The 17,357-nt window shown below is 44.3% G+C and overlaps 1 protein-coding gene across 2 annotated transcripts in view; it reads left to right on the top strand.

The window, feature by feature from the left end:
- The window catches only part of LOC119650009 (protein cycle), a 94,624-nt gene that overhangs the window by 16,668 nt on the left and 60,599 nt on the right, over nucleotides 1-17,357 (top strand). For both annotated transcript variants that reach the window (XM_038052478.1, XM_038052477.1), the window contains 2 exons: nucleotides 440-949; nucleotides 1,010-1,255. In XM_038052478.1, coding sequence (XP_037908406.1) covers nucleotides 645-949; nucleotides 1,010-1,255 — 551 coding nt within the window. In that variant the 5' untranslated portion in view covers nucleotides 440-644. Of the gene's footprint in view, nucleotides 1-439; nucleotides 950-1,009; nucleotides 1,256-17,357 lie in introns of those variants that run through there.

Genomic DNA, 17,357 nt, shown 5'->3' on the forward strand with positions numbered 1-17,357 from the left:
TTTCAAAATATATTTTAAAACGGCGTCAAAGAATCAATCACTTGAATGCATATTAATCGAACATATCAACCAAGTTTAATATACATATATACATATGTCTTTGTCACCCATCGTAGACTATAGAATATGAAAATGCCAGCTTTCCAGGAGGGCAGAAAGCTATTAGATTCGTCAATTTAAAGTCAGCATCGGATGACTAACTCAAATACCAAAGCAATGATTCAATATAGAAATAGTCGATCTGTTACATTCGATAGTTTACGATGGAATCGATAACATATAGTACTCGATTTGAATACTACTCGTTGGCATATTGAAACTTGGTTGATATCAAATTAATTCAGTCACTACCCAATAGTCCATCAAAAAAATCTGTGAATCCTAAAGATGCAAAAAAAGAAAAAAGATATGTAACAATAATCTATCTACTCACTTACAGTGCAATAAAATCTACAATAGGCAATTATATAAATTTAAAATGTGAACAATTCTAAATGAACATTGAGAGTGATAAATATTAAATGGAAGATACATTTTGAAAACCGTTGAATTATCAAACTTTGTGTTTACAAATGATTAACATAAAAGATAAAGTTCTTAATAAATGAATGCAACAACTGAAACGTAACTGTTTCTAATCAATCATGGTGGCTAGAAACTTTTCTCTTCAAGATCTTTCATACTCTCGCCTGCTGCAAGTACCGGACGAAGAGCGTGAATTTCTAGCCCTCGAGGAGTTGAAACCATACCAATTGACAGAGCTTGGATTATCAACCCAGAATTCCATAGAATCTGATCAAAATAGTTTACCACAACAATCTAATTCGGAAGTTACCGCAGTCAATGATCAAAACGCTCTAGTTGATGCAAATAGTGATCTTCAAGATCCTTCAGCCGGGGGCCAATACGGACAAGTTTACTACGATTTAAATGCTCAACAAACTACGAAGTTAGTAGAATATATCTGGGGCTTTTTTTTGGAGAGATATTAATTTTGAATTTTCTACAGTGGTAGCTGCGTCACATCGATGTACATGCAGCCTAGTGACATGACACAGACACGTCATCATGTTGATCCCGCAGCCATCGGAACACAAATGGAACCTCGATCGGCAGTCACCAGTTCCACTACGAATCAACAACAACCACCTCAGAATCAACAAACATCAGCACAGCAACAAGTTTCAACAAACTCTCATACGCAGCGCCAGCATTCACAAATAGGCAGCTCAAGGAAACGAAAATGTTCATACAAGTAAGTGAAGTCCTTAGTTTACTACATATTTTATCTTTTTTCTGTATAGGATTAAGAAAAAGGAAAATTTCACCAGTTCTTAGCTTAGTGCACAGAAAGTACATGGAGACGCCAATGCAAAAATATGCCGGGAAAGTTTGTTAAATAATTACCAACGCAAGTTTACGCTGATCATAAATGTTGAACTGCCCTAAGGCTAACCTTACACGACCCCTCAGGGGTCGTTAGCCACTTTTAACGGGTCGCTTACGATACGAGGTGTGACGTCCCCGAGGTGCCCGAGTAAGTAGTTCTGCCCCCTAGCTGGCAGCATACCTGCGTCCTAGGTAGTAGCCTCGAGAGAGCTTCTCGGTGAAGAGCGAACCGCGAATGACCGGTACACGTCGGGACACATTGGGAGTCTCCGGAGCCGTCGACAACTCTCTGTCGGCGTCGACGGGGTGATGTGAGCATTGCTCTGCCAAGGTGGTAGTTGCGACGTGTATCAGGAGCCAGCCCCTTCGGGACCCTGGTCGGAAAGCGTACATTGAACCGGTGTTAGTAGACCGCGTTGCCCCGAGCGAGCGCTGATCCGTCCGTGAATTCCGGGATCATTTAAGCGTAGGTCAGGCCTCAGGGAACTGGGGTAGGGGCTGTGTCCCCGAGGGTATACCCGTTTCTGACTATTGCGGCCCGCTCCCTTGCACACGATGCGCTGGCTACTTTTTCATGGAGAATATTCATAAACTTATAAAAAAATCGACGAAACAACAGGGAAGGAGGAAGAGCTGAGTGCGTTTGGACGGAGTACAAAAATGCGTCGTTCACCGCAGCGATCAGCGAAAGAGGCAACGAGGGTTGACATACCCGATGTGACACCGGGGCACCCAAATAAAGAGGAAGTCTCATCAAGTGGCGCGACTGACCGTGCGGAGATGGCAACTCCAATACCTTGCAGTGCCCCTGTTCTGGAAGTAAGCTCAGTCAGAATCGCTAGTCCTGAGCAGATGGATTCGGACACAAATCGAGTGGAGGTGCAGTCGACCGTCCTCGCTAGAGCCGAAGAGGAAAGGCTCATCAGGAAGTGCGCAGCAGTGGTGAAACGTATGCGGTCGGCAACGTTCCTTCAGAGGAGCGTCAAAAATGGGCTGATGGAACTGGAGGAACTACTGGACCGCATCTCCTTCTATAGACGAACGTGGAAAGCAACGGAAGGCGATTGAAGAGCAGAAACAGTCGCACTCCCCGCTGAGAATATTGCTTGCGTCAAACGGACCGCAGATAGCCCTCTGCAAAGTGAACTGGGGAAAAAGCGGAAAGAGGATGACTTGCCTAAAGGAGATTTTATCGAAGTAGTCTCCAAAGAAAAAAAACCTTACAAGACCATAAGTCAAATTGCAACCAACTCCTGCGTTTGGCGTTAGACTATCGGTTTTGTCAAATTTTTACTGAAGGGTGAACTAACAAGGGTTCATGCAAGGGAATGGAGAAGGTTGCATTCCCGTCGGAAGGCGAAAATCTTTATGAAAGAACAAAATGCCTCTAGAGCGAAATTTGTATTATTCCATGAAAACTCTAGTAAGGATTTTAACGAAACACTGCATCACAACATGAAAAAAAATAAAAGTGCTAATCTCGGGAAGAGGAAGAGACTAACCTGCATTTCATATGCAACCACCTGGTCTTATCAGATTTTCCCTCTCTTTCTCTTGTTGTGTAGTCTAAAATTAGCAAATCAGTCTACCTCTTCAAGGTATAAATCGCCTCTTGCCTTCCCTGTTGTGATAGTTCTTCTTGTTTCGATCATCCATTTTATTTTCGATTCTTTGACGTGCAACTCGATTTCCTTTGCAGTTGGCTCTGACTGCAACACTTCTTTCACACGGCTTATTTGACTTATGCATAATCTGAACATCGTTAGCGTACGCTATTACATATTCGCAAATGAACTTCTATGGATACAAGAGGTCACCTTCCTGATAACTGATGCCAGTATTAGGTAGAAGACTGCGGAAGCGAAACCATGTCCTTTTTGTAGTCTTGAAAGGGTGCAAAAGCTAGCAACAAATACTGCATTTCGGGAATTAGTTTTTCGCTTCCTCAGTGTTTTGTCACTTTAGGGAAATACAGAATTTGTTTAATAAAAAGTAAACCCCCTTTCACTAAGTTGAAAGCCCTTCCCCAGCGTCCGGTTTACGACTTGCTTTATAATTTTTGTCAGCTTTCTATAGAACGTGGTGTTTTCACACCTCAGATGGGCACGATTTCCGTAGGTTGGACCGAGTATGATCTTTCTTAACTCTTAACTATTAAAAACCAAAAAGTTCACGGTTTCGTCCAGGGCAGAGGCAACTCATCAGACGCTGCCTCACCTCTGCCCTGGGAGTAGCGTGACCGAAAGTAGTGACAGGTGGTAATCGTTCCGTTTATATATAATCGGAAACACGACATGAGTGCGAATTATATTTTTAACTATTAGCTTATGGATTCGCCAGATAAGTTCAACCCCACCTTCTTTTAAAAGTTCTGGCTGCTTTCGCCGATTCCCAATGCTTGGTTCATTTTTGACTGTCCACTTAGTCACATTGTCTTGTTCCGGCACATTGTTTACCTCTTCATCCGATTGCCTGTCTAACTACCGCTTTGTCAATTTTAGTAAATCTCGGAAGCATTCAACCTGTTTGAGTTGACTGTTGGTAGTGCCTATAACCGTTACCTTTTAGCCTCTGCGAAGAGCCATTGGTGGCCTATGTCTTTGTTTCATTTACTTCACTGTGCTGAATACTGCTCATACATAATTTTGTTTGGAAGCCGACCCCGCTTGTGAACGGGACAAAGGCTGAAGAAAAAGAAGAAGACATAATTTTGTTTGGAGCTTAAGAGTTTGTCCAACTCCAAGAATTGGGTACCCTCGAACTGCATTCCCTGGTCAATAATAATTTCGGCTGGAACTCTAAAGCGTGGGATCTATTCCCGACAAAGGGCCTCGGCGCACGATTGTGCGCAAATGTCGGCCAGAGGTATTTCTTTAGGTCACCACGTGAACCTATCGATGATTGTGGGACAATACTTAAAGCATGCGAATCTCGCAAGGGGCCAATAATGTCGATCTAGATCGTGTGAAAACACTTGGTAGACCGAAGGAATGAGCCTACTTCGGTTTGTACGTGCTTGATGACTTTACACTTCTGGCACGCGATGCACTGTTTGGCCCAGGAGCTAACATCCTTATTCAGTGAGGACCAGAAATATTTGCTAGTGGCCAGCCGATTCGTTGTCCGAATGCCTGGGTGCGCAAGATCATGTACTGCATGGAATACTTCCTTGCAAAGAGAGGCTCGAATATATGGCCTAGGCCCCTTTTCAGAGGTCTCGCAGGGTATTTCGGGGGTCGAACCGAAAAGGGAAAACTCCCGAAATTTGTATTTGGCGTTGTATCTGAGGCTCTGCAGCACTGCGTCATCTTTCTGTGCCTCGGCGATTGCCGAAAAACCGACCGTGTCAGGGATATTGACCTCTAAAATGCGGGACAACGCATCTGCAACTACATTGTCCTTACCGGACACGTACTAGATGTTTGAAGTAAACTGGTTTATGAAATTCAGGTGCCGAAGCTGGTGAGGGGACGCTTTGTCGCGCTTCTGTTTAAAGGCGAAGGTAAGAGGCTAGTGATCCGTGAACACTGTGAACGGCCTGCCTTCTAGGGAATATCGGAAATATTCGATTGCCACGTACGCGGCTAAAAGCTTATCATCGTAGGTGCTTCCGTTGAGCAGTATTCAATTGTTTAGAAAAGAAGCTCAACGGTTGCCAGGTTTGGTTCATATTTTGGTGAAGGGCAGCACTTACTGCGATCTGTGAGGCATCGACTAATATGACTAGGGGTGCATTTGGTTGAGGGACTGCCAGGAGTGTAGCGTTCGCCAACTGCAGTTTGGCTAGCTCAAATGCTTGGGCGGCCTCTGCCGTTGTCTGCAGATCACGCGTGAGCCTTTGGTCTTGGTTCCAGACAAGAAGGCGTTGGGGATCGCTTGATGTTGTGCGGCTTTGGGGAAGAAATGACGATAGAAGTTTAACATGCCCAAAAACCATCACAGATCCTTTACTGTTTTAGATTGTGGGAAGTCTGTGATGCCTGCACCTGATCCGGGTGAATTCCCTCAAGGTAAATCGTATGATCTAAAAACTTCACCGGTTGTTGGAGGAATTTACATTTTTCAACGTTAAGTATAATACAAGACTACGCTCAAGGAGATGTTGATAAATATGTTCGAGATGCACCGAATATTCAGGCTCAGAGGAAGAGGCGACCAAAGCATCATCCAAGTACACGAAACAAAAGTTAAGATTTCGTAAGACAGAGCGGATGAACCTCTGAAAACTTTGCGTAGCATTGCACAGACTAAAATGCAGTCGGTCCTGCACATCCCTAGCAATCTATAGTGACTTAGGAAGTCTACGTCTAATATAGGATTATTGATGTCCGCTACAACAAAACGCAATGAAAGCGTTCGTCGAAGTCCTAGACTTACGTCCACTTGCCTATAGCCGTAAGTGTGTATGGTTGAGGAGTTTGACGCTGTTAGTTTGAGTTGTTGCAGGAACAATTTGTAATTTCATGATATCGGGAGGACTCAGGCATCTGCTTCAGTGCCGATTCGGTAATGGCGTTTGCTCAAAGGGTCATAGATGGTTAGGCGGCCTGGAGTTGCGTTCTGGTAGCCGCTGTCGGAGCTCCCAATGAATTTAGCTTTTTGATGCTGTGAACGTGCAAGGGGTGGTACACTTCTATGCCTTGTCTGTAAATCACGTGCCTTATGCTCTTATTAAAAATAATCCAGGGGTTATTTTCCCAGCAAGACGAGGGTACTGATACCTTCCAGCGCCCCCTGATTGTGACGCCGATTTCATCAATCACTAGGGAAGAACTGCTGGAGATCTGCAGTCGAGTAGGCAAGACCACCGCCCGGGGTCTGGACGGCATACCGAATAGGGCCCTCAAGCTTCATGTGAAATGTACACCGGATATTTTCGCGGAATGGTTTGAAGCGTGCATGTCCGAGGATATCTTTCCTGCCCCTTGAAAGCTGCAGAAGCTGATGTAGTTGCCTAATGCTAGCAAACCTCCAGGGGAACCGCCCTACTATAGACCAATTTGTCTTCAAAACGCTAAGCGGAAAATGCGGGTAATTTAAAATCGATTACTCCCAGTTGTTGAGAGCCAAGGAGGTCTTTCAGATCGGCAGTATGGGTTTCGTAAAGCCAGATTGACCATTGATGCCATTAAAATGGCTACTGGTTTGTCCGAAAATGTAATTCACGGAAGGGGTTGTACCAGCAAATATTGCGTGGTGGTGACTCTGGATGTGAGGAATGCATTCAACTCGGCCGATTGAAATCTTATACGAAAGTCTCTGGCGACGATTGGTGTTCCCACCTAGGTCGCTGCTACTGTCGATTTGCAGACGAGCGGATGCTCTGGTATAATACCGATGATGGACCCGCAGAGCGGCTTGAAGATGCTGGGTTGTACTCAAGCCAAGCAATCAGTGCTGTAAAGGCTTGGTTAGAAAGTGCTGGACTGGTACTCGCGGAGGAAAAGGCGGAAGCGCTCATCACTAAGGGCCGGAGCAGAAATCGCACCTGTATTCGAATTTGGAATCATATCATCACTTCCAAACCGGCCAGCAAATACTTGGGAGTGATGATAGACGGAAAATTCCATTTTAAGCAACTTATTGAACATAATTGCGTCAAAGCATTCATCACGAGTATGGTTCTGGCAAGGATAATGCCGAACGTGGGAGGACCGCAACATAATTGCAGGATGCTTATTGCTTGTGGTGAGTTCTATCTTGTTGTATGCAATCCCAATTTGGGGAAAGCGCTGCATGTTTTAGGCAGTGCACATAAACTGAGTGCGGTCTACAGAAGGACAGCCTTCAGGACCATCGCAAATGATGCGGCGTTCGTCATCTCTAGAATGATGCCAACTAACATTCTGGCAAACGAGATGATGAACATATATAACACCAGGTTCACCTCTCCTTTATCGCAGGTGAAAAAAGTCGACAGGGAGAGGCCCATGAGCAGATGGAAATTGCGAAGAGACCAGTCAGAAAAGGGCCGTTGGACTTACAGGTTAATCCCCTTCATCGGGGAGTGGCTGGAGAGAGAAAACATGAGGAGATCAGTTATAAACTCACCCAGTTTCACACCGACCATGGAGGATACCGTCAATACCTGTATATATTTAAATGTGACACCTTGCCTGATTAAGAATAATTTGCTGGTAATTAATGGTTATATTAATATTTAATATCTGCGTTTAACCATCCATACATCCCCGTTTAGATATGGGATATCATTACTGGATATTGGAGATTCACGGTTAGAAATGGCAGTCCTAAGGGACTTTTCGCATGACTATATTTTGTACAAGCGAATGTTTTACATGTACATATGCATTTTTGATCAAACCCGTAATTTTGAATGCTTTGAAGTCCAATGAAATTCGGACTCAATTAAAGGTGTTTAATTAACTTAACTCTCCCAGGAGTTTCGCAAAGTGAGATAGTTATTTATGATATTTATTTGAAGAAGGACTACCTTCAGTAAATTGGATGCGGATAAATAGGAATAACATCTTTATTTTTGTCTTTATTTGCTTATTTATATTTTTGTTTCAAATTGGACACTTCTTAATTTTTTTTTTAATTATCGATTAAATTTTATTAGTCTAAAAGTCTGAAGTTTCTGTATATTGATTCCAATCAGGATTTCATTGGAAAGTTGGTTGGGGTAGAATCGCGAAGCCTTTAAATCCCAGTCAAGTCATCCTTGCTTCGGCCAATCTAACTAGCGAGTTTCCAATAGTACAGATACCATCGAAGGCTTTTTCTTATATCTTCTCAACAATACGTAGCTACAGCGGACTGTGTCCAAGACAATATTTGCGTCTTCATAACCGCGGTGGCTGCCTAACAAAAAGGGCGGATATTTTGGAAGAAAAAAAAAATCGACTCGTTGAAATTTAAAAAAATTTTGTGCTAGTATTAGGTACGGGGCATAGGATGGGTTACATGCGGGACAGAGCTGGGAATGAGATGCTAGGGATTGATACTTCGTTCTTGTAAATATTATAGAACTGACGGAGAATCTTCCATCCTCTAAGACGAAGCCTTCCTATTTGGGACGTGGCACTATCGATCCAGAAGATAAAAACGAAAATTAGGGTTAGGAATCAGTTTACAAAGGCCAATGGTGAACAGGGAAAATAGTGTAACTGAAAGGCCTTAAGGACCTTGAGGAGATGCTTGTTGGGTGTTTACATGGCGATGAAAAGTGTTGTCGGACAATGACTTGGGATCTCTTACCTCCTTGGAAGTCAACGATTTTGATGCCAGCGTGGAATTTCAGGTAGGTCAAAAATGAGGCAGGTTATAGTTGGAGCCTTTCCATTGATGCCAAGATAATGTCGGTTCTAAAGATAAGGAGTGCGTGTTGAACAGAGTGTTTAGATTGGCGAACTGAAAGTCCGGAAGTGCGCAATTGAATTCACAGCGTTCATTAATAATAATTGTCGGCTCGAAAATCTTGGCGGAGAAGATAGGATGGAGATGGGCCTAATAGTAATTGGAATTAAGAAGGTTTCCGTTTTTAAGGATGGATGTTACATCTTGCCAACTTCTTCAATAGAAAGGGAAAGGGGCATTGAAAAGGGAGTGGTTGATAATTGAGGCAAGGACGGTGGAAATGCTCGGAGCACATTTTTAAAATCGGCTCACTGTCTGTCTGTCCGTCTGCCTTTCTTTGTTTTGACGTTGGAAGGCGGAAAGGTTCAAAGCCTACCGCTGGTTCTTACCATACGGCTATGTGGGACTTTTACTCACTAAAACCACCTCTTTCTCCTTCGCTTAATTCGCGAGACTGCCATTATGTGGCGGGGCAGGATCAGTTACGAACTGTGACCCGTGTCGTTATTTGCTACTTTCCGCCGATGCTCCTCCTTCCTCAACAGATTGTGGATTGTCTTCATTAATTTTTCCACCGCTTCCAAATTTTTTCAGAGGCTAAAATGTGGTTGACGATATTCTCAGGTGACAACTGCGCCTCGACGTCAATTTCCGCCTCCGCTTTCGGCATTTAAAATCAACATGCTCTGCACCCTCTGGAATCATCTCATGATGGGCAATATGGGGAGTCATCACGCCCGAAGCGATAAAAGTGTGCACAGTACCCTCCGTGTCCACTTAGGAATCGAGTTAGGTTGTAGCTAACTTCCTCGTGCCTTCGTTTGCTCCATTTTGAAACATCTAGAATAATCCGATGAGTCCAGCATTCTTGCCACCCATTTTGCTACTGCAAAATCGTTTCACTTCGTGCTAATTACCGACGATAGGTACATGACTGGCCGATTGCATATGATGGATCATAGATGCGTTGACCCTGGTTTGCTAAGATGTTGATGGAGACCATGCTTTCTATCATACATGCTGCTTCGTCTGATGTTGTACAGTACACGACATCCGCAACGCACTCAATCGATATGGAACTTCTGCTTGCTTCCAGCTTTAATGTCGATGCACAGACTGGAGCTGCACAGAGTAAGATGGAATTGTCAACTCTCGAGATAAGAAGCCGCCAGCCTTGCCTAAGGCCACCTCCATTTGGTAACATTCTTGTTAACAATGTAGCATCTGTCTGCCTATCACGTGAACTTTTCTCAGAAACAACTGTACTGATTGAAACGAAATTTGATGGGCATAAACTTAAGGGAGGGGTTTTCCTTTCTCCTGATGAGTGATGCACATTTTTTTTCGCCGAATATGGTCAAGCGGCCATCAAGGCCTTGTACTCAACGATGACATCTTCCCGGCTAGTGGGGCAGTGCAGAGACGTGCTCAACTATCTGGGCGGCACGCTCAAGGTGATTCTCCTCTGGGTTCCCAGGCATAGGAACATAGAGGGGAATGAGCGGGCTGACAGACGCAAGGCTCTGCTCTTGGCAGTCCCTCGGCGAATACAGTCGGTGTTCCTCTGGCGGCTGTCGGGGGCCGAGTCTATTCGCACTACCTGCAGCCGCGGGCCCGAGATGGCGAAGGCTTACAAGCTGTGCCAAGTCAAGGAGAATTTGGCCCGCTTATAACATAGCCCGATCACGAGAGCTCCTGCGCCAGACGCGTGCAAATGCATTCAAGATTACGGCGGTCTGCACGGGGCACTGGTCCATAGGGGACTATGCCGCTAGGCTCGGCTTACCCTACAACTCGCATTGCCGAAGCTGTTGAGAAGGAAGGGAAACCCTGATGCACTTTCTCTGCGATTGCTCAGCTCTGGCTAGAGTCAGGCTGCGGACACTGGGTAAACCATTCTTTGGGGACCTCAGAGAGATTTCTGGCTGCAAGGTCGGAGAGCTGCTTTCCTTCGTAAATGCTACGGGCTAGCTCTGAAGATCCGAGCCGGCTGGACTCTGCTTCCTTGCTCCCATAACAACAGTCACGGTCTTAGGAGTTAGTGGCATCAAAACGGCGCACCAAAGCGCTAATTGGGCTCCTCGGAGCGGCCACTGATACCTACCTACGTACCTACCCATGGTCATGTGGGGTATCAAATGTAAGGTCTCGATGAGCACATTTCAAAGCAGGTATTGTTTTGGCATTAGTTACAAAGGGGAGGAGTGTAGGAGTCCGAAAGGGGCAATTATTCCAAGAACCCGTTTTCAGAAACCGCCTAACCGAAAAATCAGAAAACAATCTTGGTGGTCCGCGCACATGCCGTCTAGGCTTCAAAATAAGTACATCCTAAGTTCTTAACATTTTGCAGTAAAATAGTAAGTTCGTCGATATCGAGTTTTTGATCGAGAATGTGTAGGGAGCAATGGGTGGAGATGTTTTGGAGCAGGATCGGGAGGATAATAAGTTTTTCTGATTGCTCCGCCGCTGCTTATTGTTGGGTTGGTGCTTGTGGAGCTATTCGATATAAATAGTTCAAATTTGTCGATGAAATGACCTGTGGAGGTTGCGGATTTCTTCAATAAAGTGAAAGAACTGTGGAGGGTATCTTACTCTAAATAGTCTCCGTCGGAGGGTCTTTTTGTATTTAATATCGTCAGCGACATTGTTGCGGAATGAAATGAGATTACCGTATTTGAGGAGACATCATATACTCGCTGAATTACTTCTGAACTGGCGGAATATTATTTTGTTTACTTTCTATGTCGCAGCTTTTGGTACATCTTCAAGTTTTTTTATAGAACGCGATCCGCATCGATGGGGGGGCCCTTGCAAGCGCCTCCACCTTACCTGTGTGCGTACCAATGGATATAGCAGTTTCCTTATGCTCCAACATCCTTGTGCCCCTTTCAACATATTCTTAGAATTCCACTATCTTGCCTGCCGCCGCGATTTTGCTTTATTATGAGACAAGGTTGTTCTGGACTCTGGAAATGGTTCTGCCTGTATACCGTCTCTCCACACTTATACAGTGTTTTGAATTTGGTGTCATGAACTCCAGAAATTATTTTGACGTCATTGGTACCTTCATTATAATTGATACTCATAGGACTGTTGGTTATTGGCGAACTGTTTTTTAAGCTGCTGTTACTGGAATTTCTTGTTTAAACCTTAAGTGTCCTACGTACTTACTGATCCCGATTGACAGCGTTACTTTATCTTGACAAATAAAGAATACGCCAAGTAGGATAATTTTACCAAACCGTGACGCTGAAATTGTTTCCAAGCTGGATGTCGGATAGCCGTCAACTCAGCAGCATATCAGGGTAATAATTCCTGTGAACGCAAGTCTCACTATATTGCCTTCTAGCTGGGTCGATCACATTTAAAAACCTAGAGCTAAATTTGAATGTTGTACCATGAATCATTGTTATTATTTTACAATGAAAAATGAAATTCCGAACTGCCCTGAAAGGTAGCGCGTGATTGTCTTCCAGGATAACGTGGGCGAATCGCTTTAAAAAATTTCGGCAGAAGATATATAATTAATGAACAACCGCCGTAGATATTGGTTACCAAAGGATATTGGCAGCTCTGCAAATTCAATTTCTTTTAATTTGGCTTTCTGTGATTTAGATGTGTAATCTATGTATATCTCAATACGGTATGACGACTTATTTTTATATAGAAATTTTGACATTTATCTAACTTTGTCGCATCTGAATATCATAAGGTGCAAATTATTAAAGAGCTTTCATTGTTTTGTTCTGGCGCCTTTAACGCACCCTTATGCACTCCCTCTATACCCTTCAATAATTAATTGGAACATAATTTCCCAACATTTCTAAAAAGCATCCTCAGGGATGTCATATATTCGTAGAAGCCACATAAAGTCCACCAGAAATTTCCAAGATTTTATTCACAAGGAGTTGTTACCCCTTTTGCAATTGTCGCATACACCCTAGATGGCATTGAGAATAATTACCTGACATTTTCGTAGTTTGTCGTAGTACGTTGTACCTTTACACCTACCATTCCTTGGGAATGGTTTTCTTTTGAAGTGTACGAAGTTTGTAAATAAGCTGAACGTACTGTTTTCATGCAAATGTAATACAATTGAATCTTACCGAAGTTAGGAGGAACATTACTAGGTTTCTTGTGTCGCAAAGTTTTAGAAGCATTCCATTCGCTACATTTTTCTTCACATCGACACCCTACGTCAATTGCTGCTGAAATTAATTGAGGGTGAATGTTGCTTGATGATTTTGAAGGATTTTAGTACGGTTTCATAGTCTATTCAAATTGATGTAATATTAAATGCCAAGTGGAAAAACTCAAAATTCAGGATGAACGGATGTAGTTCAATGCAGTTAACAAGTCGGCAATTGATTAAACTCAACAATTTCAATTTTATGGACATTTAAGCACATCTATACAGGTTATAGTTATCTTTGCGTAAATTTCAAGGAATAATCCTAATTTTCGCATCCTTTCATCATCATCAACGGTGCAACAAGCGGTATCCGGTCTAGCCCTGCCTTAATAAGGAACTCCAGACATCCTGGTTTTGCGCGAGGTCAACCAATTCGATATCCCTAAAAACTGTCTGGCGTCCTGACCTACGCCATCGCTCCATCTCAGGCAGGGTCTGCCCCGTCTTCTTTTTCTACCATAGATATTGCCCTTATAGACTTTCCGGACTGGATGTTCCTGCGAGATCACTATACTATTGCATCGACCATAGATCCCGTTCTCCGAAACCCATACTGCCACTCCCCGATACCATCCGGCAGCTCGATGAACGGAAGCAGTTTGTTGTATATCATACTCTCCAATGTCTTCGTCATAGTGTCTGAAAAACAGGTAGGGCGATATGAGGGTGTGCCAGGTGGCTTTTGGGGTTTCGGTAGCAAAACCAACCTCTGGGAGTGAAAGACTTCTTGCACGATTCAAATGTGCTTATGCCAACTTGAAAGCTTTATTTGGAATTCGTTCATAGATATCTCATCGTTCCTCTTGAGATACCCCGAGGATTGAGAAGACGAGCTATTGGGCCGTTGGCGGAGGTCCACTTTCATCCTGTTATGGGAAAAGAATTGCGACTATTTGGAAAAAGAGTCGCAGGCACGTATCTTGGGGTGATTTTTCCCAACGAATCTTGTTCATTATAACCTTGTAAACAATGCCCTACGGGTTCGAATTTGCCTTGAGACACAGCTGCTTGCAACAATTCCGCCTACTTTCCAGTATAGCCTTTTCAAGGTTACTTCGAAATTCGCGCTATTCTTTCTTCGTCTGCCAATAATCTGGTTTCCCTTTTGCCCTTTAGCAAAGCCTCCTCGTAGAAACGATGACCTCAACGTCGAGAATTCTTGGTTTCACTAGTAATTTGATTTCCTAATGTGGCAGAACCGCCGTTGCAGCATTTTAAAGTCGTATGGCTTAGTTAACCGCTAACATAGCTGGCTCCCTTTTTTCAGCGCCGTTTGTTTCTTGACGTGACCTCCTTCTAAAGCCGCCAGTAATGTCTCTTCCTTGAAAGCTCCAGTGGACCAGCCAACTACCACGGTTTTTCGACTTCTCTTGCTCATTCAACTGCCGCCTCCTCTGTTTCTGATGTCGAGAAAGATGATCTAGTGGTCACTGTGGGTGTAGTGGTAGGTAAGAAAGGTAAGAAAGATTGACGATCGAGTCTAGTTTTCTGCCTCGGAAGGTGGGAATGCATCCAATCTTGGCTAGTACGATATTCAACTTCACAAAGATTTCAAGCAGGATTTGGTCCCTGGTGTTCGTCACTCGGCTTCCCCAGTCCAAGGCCCACTGTTGAAACCGGCGGCAATAGCTTTGGAGTTGTCGTCTCTAGCGCCCAACACCAGCCGTCTAACATCTCCTAGAAGAAGCGTAATAGCTGTAGATATGGGCGCCGTTGACTTTTGCCCTTACAAAGCTGGCTTCCGGGAATAACTTTTTTTCATAAATGATTTGCGTTCCACATGCCTACATTGCCGCGTTCCCAGATGAGCCTTTCATCCATGTAGCACTACCTTAATTCCGATAAGGTTCGCAGATGACTGCCACGTCCACATTCGACGCTCGAATGTTGCGACCCCTCCATTTTTGTCGCAGACATTCTTCTGCTGCCAATGAAATAGTCTAGTCTTCCTAGCGTTCACCGTGAGTCCATTACGGAGGCACCAACTGTGGATTTCATGCAGAGTTACATTGAAGCGGTCACATACTGTGTGTGTGGCTAGGTCGTCCGCAAATGCTTGCGCGAAGACTTTTTTGCCCTCAGGAGCCACAGTAAGGTATCCTTTACCAAGCGCCATAACAGCGGAGAGAGAACCCCTCCCCGTGGGCGGCCCCTAACACATCCTGCTTCAATAGACCAATATGTGGATTTTTCTCCACGGTAGCATGTAGAGCATCCAACTGATTAACAGCGGTTCGATTCGATGTTGTCTTGCCGCATCACAAATTGCCGCGAATGAGGCATAATTGAAGGCCCTTTCGATGTCCATGAATGCGTCTAAGGCGTATCCTTTCCGGACATCGCCTTTTCAATTTTCGCCGTGAGTTCATGGAGTGCTGTCTACGCGGATTTGCTTTTCTGGTAGCCGTGTTACCTATGGTGAAGTGGCCACTTAGGAATGTGTGTATCCCTTATGAACCGATCTACTATCTTTTCTAGTGCTTTTAGTAGAAAGGAAGTTAGACTGATCGATCGGAAGCTTGTTGCGTCTGTATAGGTGGGATTCCCTGATTTGGGAATGAATAATACTCTTCACATCACGCCAATTAATTGGAATATAAGCGTGTGCTAGCCATGCACGATATATATTCCGAATATGTAGACCCAGGGCATCCATTCCCTCTATTACTAGCGCAGGAATTATGCCATCTGGACCTGCAGACTTGGATCTATGGAACGAGTTAAATGCCCATTTTACTCGCTCTAGTGATACTACTTTGCATGCCAGATTCCAGTCTCTCGGTTAAGGGCTGTATGCAGAAATTAGATTTTGGATGCTGTCGGGGAAGTGCACTTCAAGCAAATGGTTTGCCGTTTTTTGATCGCTTTCTGTGTACCTCCCGCTCTCTAAACGCAAATAACCCAGCTTCTGGCTACGATCTTTAGCCAGAATCCGCTTTAACTTTGAGGTTGCCTCAAGAGAGTAAGTCTCTTTGCAAAAGCGTCTCCATGATGATCGTTTAGCCGACCTTATGCTCTTCTTTAGAGCCTTCTGTGCCTCTTTATTGCGATTCTAACTAGCGTCACACTTCAGAGCACGATTGAGGAGCATTCTTGTCGTTCTCCTCTGTTTTACCAAATCTGAGTTCCACTGGTGTTTTACGTGGATTCTGAAATGGAGTGGGTGGAGGTGGATTCATGCCCATTACAAAATCAATGCGTCTATGATCCGAGAGTGTGATATCGTTTGATACTCTCCACTCTCCGACCAGAGCCGCGATATCAGTCCCGCTTTTTTTCTTTTTGGCCTTCCTTATATTGAGGAGGTGTCACCCGTGTTTCTTGCGTGACTTTGCCACATACCGCTTGGGTGTTTTTCTCCTCTACCGCCCTAATATAAGACAACTTGATGGCCTGCATCACATCCCTAATATTTTGCTGGATATTCGGCTTCTTTTTGATGAACTCACGGTGTTCATTGATGCGTTCTCCTGGGAAGGAAAAAGCGCTGTTGCAGTTTGCTGCCTTCTACGGCCGTCTTTTACAGCAACTGTATTCATGTCGGTTCCTTTTCGAGTTCCGCGTAAATATCGGTGCCCTTCCAAGTTTTTAACTCTTTTGAGAAGGATCCGGTGTGAATGTTAATTCCATTGCAATATTATCTTTTTTATGTAACATTAGATGATAAAGTAGCCTAGTTTCCCACTACTGAGTCACTGTGGTCGGTGGATATCGATGACCGGGAGTCCGCTTGGCCATTTCCAAAAACCGCCGGTGCTGGATTTCCAAAGTTCTGAAATCCTATAGCAAATTTTTATCCACGAGTGGGCGTTTACTCTCAGTGTGCACATAAGAATGCCTTTTTTTTTGAGGAGGAGGAAATCTTCAAGTGACACTGGCATGGATTCCTACCACCTAAAACCGCCCCCGACTCCCCCCAAGCCCCGTGGAAGCGCCATACTGTCAATCTGAGAGGCCTCCCTGGCTCTCAACAACCGGGAGTAATCTATTATAGATTATTCGGTCTAGCATTTTCCCCACAGCGTCCAAAAGTCAAATAGGTCTGTAGGAGGTTGGTTCACTTGGAAGTTTGACAGCCTTAGGCAGTAGCTCTAACTTCTGTCGCTTCCATGATGCAGGAAATATCCCCTCGGACATGCACGCTTCGAATAACTCAGCGGACATATCTGGCCTGGATTTCACGGCAAGCTTTAGGGCCCTATTCGGAACGTCATCCAGATCTGGAGCTTTGTTATCTTCAATATGAGCGCAGATTTCCAGCGGTACTGGTACTGTTACTGGTGACTGGCGGTATTGCCGTCACATTCAGAGGTCGCTGGAAGCTGTCTATGTTTTGGAGTCCCTATTGCACGCTTTGGCAATATGGCCTTTCTCCTCACATCTTCTGCATCGATCGGACCGATCAATGCCGCTGGTGCATGGCTTTTGTGAAATGACCAAACGCGAGGCACTTGAA

This window comes from Hermetia illucens, chromosome 2, assembly GCF_905115235.1.
Source record: "Hermetia illucens chromosome 2, iHerIll2.2.curated.20191125, whole genome shotgun sequence".
NCBI lineage: Eukaryota > Metazoa > Arthropoda > Insecta > Diptera > Stratiomyidae > Hermetia > Hermetia illucens.